This window comes from Echinops telfairi, unplaced genomic scaffold (genome assembly GCF_000313985.2).
Source record: "Echinops telfairi isolate 266 unplaced genomic scaffold, ASM31398v2 ScPeMD7_655;HRSCAF=1070, whole genome shotgun sequence".
Taxonomy (NCBI): Eukaryota; Metazoa; Chordata; class Mammalia; order Afrosoricida; family Tenrecidae; genus Echinops; species Echinops telfairi.
In genome coordinates, this window is record NW_022104553.1 from 9,362,153 (window position 1) to 9,370,029 (window position 7,877).

The 7,877-nt window shown below is 58.7% G+C and overlaps 1 protein-coding gene across 1 annotated transcript in view; it reads right to left on the reverse strand.

The window, feature by feature from the left end:
- Positions 1 to 7,516, reverse strand: part of PPP1R18 (protein phosphatase 1 regulatory subunit 18) — a 9,812-nt gene extending 2,296 nt beyond the window's left edge. The window contains exons 1-2 of the mRNA XM_004711672.3: positions 5,839 to 7,516; positions 603 to 813 (exon numbers count right to left, since the gene is read on the reverse strand). Of these exons, the coding sequence (XP_004711729.1) occupies positions 603 to 813; positions 5,839 to 7,407 (1,780 nt within the window). The 5' untranslated portion in view covers positions 7,408 to 7,516. The remainder of the gene's footprint in view (positions 1 to 602; positions 814 to 5,838) is intronic.
- Between the last annotated feature and the right edge of the window lie 361 nt (positions 7,517 to 7,877).

The following is a 7,877-nucleotide window of genomic DNA, read 5'->3' on the forward strand; positions in this document are numbered from 1 at the left end:
TGCCCCCCCCCCCAAGAATCTTGGAATCTGGAGGCCTGATGTGTCCTTTGCTTCCCAATGCCTCAGTTTCCCCTATAAAAGAAGTGGGGTCGGACTAGAAGTCCTAACGAGCCCCTTCCAGGAGCAACGTGAAACCCTTCCCATCTCTCCTGAACTTTCCCTCTGGGTTTCTGATGCTGCTAATCTTTACAAGAGCAAAAAGCCTCATCTTTCTCCTGAGGAGTGGCTCGTGGGTTCGAACTACTAACGTGGGGGCTAGCAGCCCGATGCATAATCCACTTCCCCATAGGCCACCTTTTCTGACACAGAGACCTTCCATAGGGCAAAGTGGTGGTTGCTGGTCCCTAAAGAGTTCCCACCTCTGAAATCCACAGGGGCAGTTCTACCCTGTCCTATAGGGTCACTCTGGGTCAGAATGAACTCAGCGAGTTTGGTTTTTAATGTGTTGGAAGCAGCTTGTGTGTGTGTGTGTGTGTGTGTAAGCAGCTTGTGTGTGTGTGTGTGTGTGTGTGTGTGTGGCGGGGGTTGGTTCTTCTCTCCTGGACTGCAGTTCCTCACCCTAACACCAGGGGGAGCCCTTGGATTGGCAGAGCCCTGCTCACCCACTATCAGGGCCTTGGTCCGAAGGCCGCCCTGGAGCTCCCGCTGTAAGAGCAGCAGCTCCTCCTCTTCGTCCTCATCGTCCGGCTGAGCTGCTGGGGGCCCAGGGGCACTGGGGGCCTCGGGCTCTGGACCCAGTTCCTCCAGCACCGAACTCTCAGAGGGGTACTGGTACATCGTCTCCAGGGCTGTCTCGCTGAAGGAGATCTTGAGCTGGGGGTGAGAGAGAGGAGACTGGTCAGTCCCTGAAGCCACATGATGGGAAATGGGAATTGGAGAGGGTGAGTCTGGGGTTGTTGTTGGGGGGGTGGGGGGGCTGGCAGAGAAGGAGGAGGGCGCCATGCTGACTCTCCCCTCCCCTGCCACCCCACCTTCCACTTTCCCTTGCGCTTCAATCATAACCTTTCAAAACCATCGGACTCTGGCCTGTGCTGAGGAGTGAACCGGCAGGCACCAGGGTCCCTGCACTTTAGAGTGTGGGCAGCAGCGGAGGGGGGAAAAGAGAGTAAAACAGGCAGAAATAAATCCTGCGAGCACAACAAAGTCCCTGGGCGCCCAGGGTGGTCCCAGAAATGCTTACATGTGGGAAACAGAAGGATTTCTCCCAAGTTGTCTCTCCCAAATATATGCCAGACTTAGCTGCTTGCGAATGACTATACACTTGGAGGTCATCAGAAGTAGATCAGGGCTATTCTCCCTAAGGATTATCGGCCATCTAGACCAAGCAGTCACCACTGTTTATCCCACAAGTAGGGCCCACTCCCTTCTGATAAGGATAGTAGTTGTCTGTTTCCTTGTAGGAGATGCCAGAGAGGTCAAACTGCCCTAGGATGACCAAGGTTAGGCCACCATCATGAATCTAGGGTCCGCCCATCTTGTCACATGTATACCCCTAGACCTTGCCATTCCTATGGGCACACCCCTAGCTCATCCCCTTCCTGTTACACTTATGCCTATCATAGATCCCCTTCCTACAATGTGTATACCTATTGTACTGCCCCTTCCTGTGACGTGTGGTTACCTGTAATAATGCCCTCCTAAGGAGATATAACCCTTGGTTAGCAATAAAGTTGGGGGCTCTCCTGCTCTCGCTCCCGGGGCTCCCCCTACGAGGACCACCAAGCTGGGCTGAGGTGAGCATGCTACCATGAATTGTGTCTGACTCCAATAATTCAATCTCTCCTCTATTACTCATGCTCTCGATGACTTTACTATAATCTTATTATCGCTGTACAATTGCGCCTACCGGACCTGTGATGATTTGTAGGGGACCCTCCTCTCCTCCCCACACTCACAAGGGGAGGAAAGAGGTTAGGTGTGCAACTGTGTGGGGAGGGAATCTGGGCGGGTGGCCGCAGCTTGCATCCCAGGAAAAAGGAGACCTGGCACATTGCTTTCTCCACCCTTGGGAATCCCAGAACCTCAGTCACCTGTCCCCCATTCCTCTCCACCGTGGGAACGAGGCTTGGAGCAAAGAACAGGCCAAGGGGGACAGGAGATAACTGTAAGTCCCAGAGGTACCCAGTGACGGCAGACAGCAGGGAGCAGATGAGCCCCAAGGCCCTAAAAGGTGCAGGTGGCGAGTTGAGGGTCCACACAGGCAGCGACAGAGTCCTCTGCAGAAACCACCCCTCGGGCAGGCTGAGGCCCAGCTGCTCAGGCTGGCTCTCCTTCCCCTAGACCTCCTAAGAAGCTCAGGGTGATGGGTAGGGATGGGAGATTAACTCGGGTAGGCAAAGGATTAGGGAAAGGAACGCAAAGATTCCACTTGAACTACTTGGATGATCCACTCTGGCCTTCCCTGGAGTCCCTTTGGGAAGATCAGGGGGCGGGGGTGGGGGTGGGGGCTGCACTCCAGAGCCCCCACAAAGGCTGGGGTGTGAGAAGAATGGCACCCGGAGGGCGGCTGGACAGGTGGTTTGTTCTGGGCTCTGTGGAAGGGCCATCTGGGTCCCTGGGTCCAGCAGGAGCTCAGAGACAGGTCACTCTGACTTCAAACCCATCCCAGTTTTCCCAGCTCAGAGAAAAAGGCCCCTGGCCCCTGGCCTTGGGTGCTGACCAACGTGCCACTGGCTCCTCCCTCCTCCAAACCCAGGGCGCACCCCTCCCACAGGGCCTTTGCACTGCCTCCTCCTGGTGCCTGAAGTACACTGCCCCCGATACCCCCATGGATCCTTCTCTCCTAGTAGGTCCATTACAAAGTTAGTTGACTTATTTATCTCCCCCACTGCTGCCTCCCACCGCCCAGGCCCTTGTAGGCTCTGTTTCTTTCCTAATCACTTCCTTCTAAAGAATTCCTCCAGCCACCAGAGGCCTGGCCGGCATCCTTCTGTTTTGTGGAAGACATGTGAAAAAGGGCTCTGCACACAGTAGGTGCTCCATCACTGTTTGCAGAACGAATCAATAGAAGCTTGGGTGTTGCTACGGCAGGATGATAAGGGTTGACTGGGGAGACCATGTTTGTACAGTCAACCCCCAGTCCAATTTGGTCAACTTGCTGGGCGATTCAAGCGACAGCCACCCGGCCCCTTATGTCCCAGTTTCTTGAAAAAGATCCCCTCCAGTTCTGTTGCTACTGAGAGCCCTGGTGGGGTCAGCAGTTTTAAACCACCATCCTCTCAGAGGGAGATGGGGCTTTCTACTCCTGTAAAGAGTTACACTCTCAGAAACTCAGCGGGCAGTGCTTCCTATAGGGTTGTGGAATAGGCAGCGACAGGGCGTTTGCTTTGCTTCTGTTACTGTCCGACTTGCCCACACGTTTGGGACCCCGATTCTGTTTTCTTCCCATGCCCCCTTGTTGGCGAATACAGACCCGGGGGTGGGTCAGGCTGCTGTCCTGAAGGTTAGCGGTCTGAACCCACCCAGGGACATCCTGGAAGAGCAGCCTGACTTCCTGTGCCCATGGGGCAGCACTGCTGTGCCACCCACCAGCTGCCATGAGTCGGAAGGAACTTCATGATCGGGGCTTGGCTTCGAGATAACAATCTCCATCCTTTGTTACCCACTGGGGAAGAAAGAGGCCTTTCACTTGCTCGCAGTCCATGACTGTCTCTCCCTCCCCTTCCTTCGTCCCCCCCACTTCTGACTGGGCTTCTCAGGAATGTACCGCTTGCCTGGGAGTGGGCAGAGATGACTCACTTGCTCTGCTCCCATCAGCTATATAAGGGCACAAGGGGGCTGGGGATGGGAAGGGCTGCCCTCTTAGCCAGAGATAGCTGGAGTGGCAGGGATCAGTTTGATGGAATTAGTCTGCAGCAGGAGTTATATTTAGGGAAGGCAGGAGGGAGGGTGGGATGCCTTTGTACCCCTGAGGCAGTGGACTGGGGTGGCACTGGGCCAGAGCCCACTAGTCCTGATGAGCAGGAAGCTGAGAGGAGAGAGGCCTGAGAGAGGGTGAAAGGTGAGGCGCTTCAGTCTAGGAAACGGCGAGCTTCTCACCCCCACCCCCAGGCAGCTGCTTCCTTCTTCTCTCACCACATCCTGAGCTCTGTTCTGGCAGGCCCCAGGCCCAGCCTTCCCCACCAGCCTTCCGGCCCCACCCCAGGCTTCCTGTTTGGCCGATCCACTTCCGGCGGTCCCCCACTCCCAGTCAACATCCCTGGTCCTGCTGCACACCAGGCTCCTGGCTCCTGTGGAATGTGGAATAGACGCCATGCTTTGAGGCCCAACGCCTCCTGTCTCTTCCTCTTGACAGTGCACGAGGGCAGAGCTCAGGAGGAGGTGACCTTTCTGAGCACCTACCCCTGGGGGAGTCTCCTGGTCACCCCCTTGGCATGTGCTCAGCCCTAAGGGTAAGGTTGTAGCAGTCAGAGCGCTCTGGAGCATGTACAAGGCTGAGAGCCCAACTGGGAGGGGAAGATGAATCTGAGACCAGGTGACCAAGCTTAGCCCAGATCGTGGGTCCATGTTCCAGAGACCCTGAGAATGTGAACAGCGTATCCTAGGATGTTGTTTGTCAGACAAGGATGAGGACTGGAGGCAGGGGTGGGGTGGGGTGGGGGGTTCCCGGTCTCTGGGGTGGGTGACTCCTGAGGGGCTCCCCAGGGTTCTGAGGGTCAGATGGCTTGGGGGGTGGGGTGGGCGCAGAGGGATGCTGGTGGCACTGAGTGCTACCACTTCCCCTTCCTGCTGTAGGGTCAGCTGCAGACATCGGAGCCTGACATGTCTGAGCCGGGGACCTCTCTTCCCCGAGAGATTTGCAAGCTGGGGACTGGCTGGTGTGTCTGGAAGAAGTTGGGCCAGGGCCAGGGGGAGAAGTCAGCCTGGCCACTCCCATTTTCCCATAAGTCCTATTCCTCTGCTGGCCTCAGCCTTTATCCCTGTCCAGGACTCCCCCAGCAATCCCCACCTTTGCTGGCTTGTATCCCGGCATCTCCAAATTCACTTCTCTTTTTCTACCTCAAGGGGAGGCTAGGTGGCAGGGAGAAAGGGGAAAACCAACTCTGAGCCAGTTTGCAGAGGAGGGGAACCCAAGAGCGGAAGGACGGGGTGTGTGGGGTGAGGGGATTTTGGAAGAGAAGGGTTTTCTTGTCCCAAGAGAGAAGAGAGCACTGTCTAAAGTGGTGACCCAGCTTGGCCGGGGGGTGGGGGGGTGTAGGGGGAATAACCCTGAGGTCACCCCCTTCAAAAGGCCTCTGTGTGCCTCTCCCAGGGGGCAGACTTGGGGTTCAAAGGCCTTCTCTCTGAGTCTGGCCCTCCTTGTCTCATTCCTCCCTCTTCTGCCCTTGGGTGCCTCCTCTCAGCTCCACTCTCCCTCTTCCTTGGGGCGAGGAGAACTTCCTTCCATCTGAACCTCCCTGCCTGCCATTTCTCCCTAGAACCCATAACCCACTCCCTTGGCCTCCCCCGACATTCTGTCCCCTAGGAAAGTCTGGTGCCTCTGCAAATAATAGATCCAGGGTTGTCAGCCTCAGCTCTTGGCGCCCACCAGGTGGACTAGGCTGGGTCCCCGATCCTGAGGGAAGCAGAGGAAGCTGAGAGAAGAAGAACTCAGAGCCCCAAGGGGATGGGTGGAACCGTAGCCCGGCACGCCCTGGGAGACGCACCCAGAGACAGCCGAAATGAATGGCACGGGAGGGCAGGGGAGACTGGGTGTGGGTGCAGGCAGAGGAAGGGTGGGGGCTGGAATTAGCAAGAAAGAATAGAATCGGTCAATATAGGGGTATAAAAATAAAGACTGACATCCAGAGAGAACCAGCGAGCAGGCTCCCGAGAAGTCTGGCTTGGCTGAGCCCCTACCTGTTTGTGGTGTCTTTCTGGGGACCCCTTGACAAGGCAGCTGCGGCTGAGGCGGAGGTAGCCCCCCAGAACCAAGATCTCTTCGGCAGTCGGGTACCGCTTCTTCCCAGCCCCAGGAGCTGCAGCATCAGCCGTGGCAGGGCCTGCCGGAGTGGCCGGGGCTGCAGGGGGCGCAGACCGCCGGGGGTTGACCGTGAAGGTGTGTCCGCTGCGGCGGGGCCCCCCCACCCCTGATTTCACCCCATAGAACAGGCGGTTCATGAGGGGATCCCCAGAGGCCTGGGGGACAGGTGGGGCAGGGGGTGGGGGAGACAGAGGCACTGATGGTGAGGGCCTGGGTTCCACTGCTTCCTCTTCCTGCAGCCCAGGGCCTCCGGTCCCAGCGTCCTCCGGGGGGAGGGGGGAGGGCCCAGAGCAGTGGTTCTGCAGGGTGCTCAGAGGCCTGCTCTGAGCCCCCACCTCCTCTTCCTCAGGCTCCCCTTCTCCAGGCTCTACCTCAGGAGCCCCCAGCCGCTTCTCAGCCAACTCAGAAGGTTCTGGTTTCTGAGTTTGAATCTCTATGTCCATGGGGGTCCGCTCTCGAACCTTCCCCGAGTTCAGGGTCCATTTCCACCCTCCTGTCGGCTTCAAGGCCAGATCACCATCCTCCACCAGGCCAGCCTCCTGCTCCTGCTCTGCTGCCTCCACCTGTCCAGGGCCACTTTCTGGAGCCTCCCGCCATGGGGTCTCTGGCAGCCCCGCAGTGTCTTCCGAGGCTGGCCTGCGAATGGGCCTGTCTTCATTTGTCCCAGGTTCCTTTGAGACGTCTTTGCTGTCCTCTCCTGAGCGTGGCCTCCATTGTGAACTCTGCTCCAGGGCCTCTCCACAGTCAAGCCTCCATTTACAGGGCTCCGTCAGGCCCGGCTTCTGGTTGCCAGACTCCCTTGGGCTCAGTTTACTTTCCACCACCTCTGTCCTCCTGAGACCGTGTTCTGGAGTCTCTCCAGGGCTGAACCTCCATGTCCGCGCCTCTGCAGGTCTGCAGCTCGGGCCTCCAGCCTCTTCAGGACCCGGCCTCCAGTCTCGGGGCTCTAAAGGCCTGGGGCTAGCCTCCCAGGCTCCCCCTCCCCCCAGCCTCTTCTCGGTGGCCTCGGGAGGACTAAGCCTCTCATCCCTGGGCTCTGGTCCCTTGGGGCTCTGATCCGGAGTCTGCCAGGGGCTGGGTCTGCCCTCCCGAACCTCCAGCGGCCCAGGCCTTCTCTCAGCAAGCAGCTCTTCGTTCCTCAGCTGCTGCTGCTGCTGTTGCCGCTCCAGCCGGATGAATCGATTCTGGCGCACTGGCCCGATGGCTTCCAGGAGGACAGCTGACTCGTCCGGGTCTGGAGGCCCAGTCTCCACAGTCCCTGGCACAGGGCCCTGCTCCCCAGGGGACAGCCCGTGTTTGGCCTTGCGGCGCTCCAGGAGCCCCCGCTTCCAGGCTGGCATCTGGGACAGGCGCTCTCGCTCGGCCTGCTCCCGGCCACGCACCGCTGCCTCCTCCTGCCGGCGCCGGGCTAGCAGCTGGAGCTTCCAGTCTGGGATGGTGGCCATGCTTGCCTGGGGGTGAGGCTGTGGAGCACTGGGGACAGAAGACAGGAAGGAGAGGCTGGTGAGCGAGGCTCGGGGGAGAGGAAGTGGAGAGGGGAGGTGGGACACGAGAGAGGAGTGGAGGTGAGGGCACAGGGAAAGGGGGAGGGGGCTGAGGCAGGGAAGAGCTGGAAAAATAAAAGGAAGAGATATGTACGGGGCGGGGCGGGGGGAGACCGTGTCAGTGGGGCGAGAGAGGAAGAGGCCAGATTCAGGGCAAAGAGGAAGACGTCCGATTCGGAAGCCCAAGGTTAAGAAGTCTTAGATACTGTCCCAAGGATGGCAGAGGAACGGGGGCCGGGAGGAAAGAGAAGCTGGGGCGAAGGATGGCCTCGGCTGGAGGGAGGCTGCCTCCCCGCTACCCCAGGAGAGATGGGAGTGCGCAGGGAGGGAGGTCAGTGCTGGGGAACCGGGTGATGGGGTCTCGCTGGGGG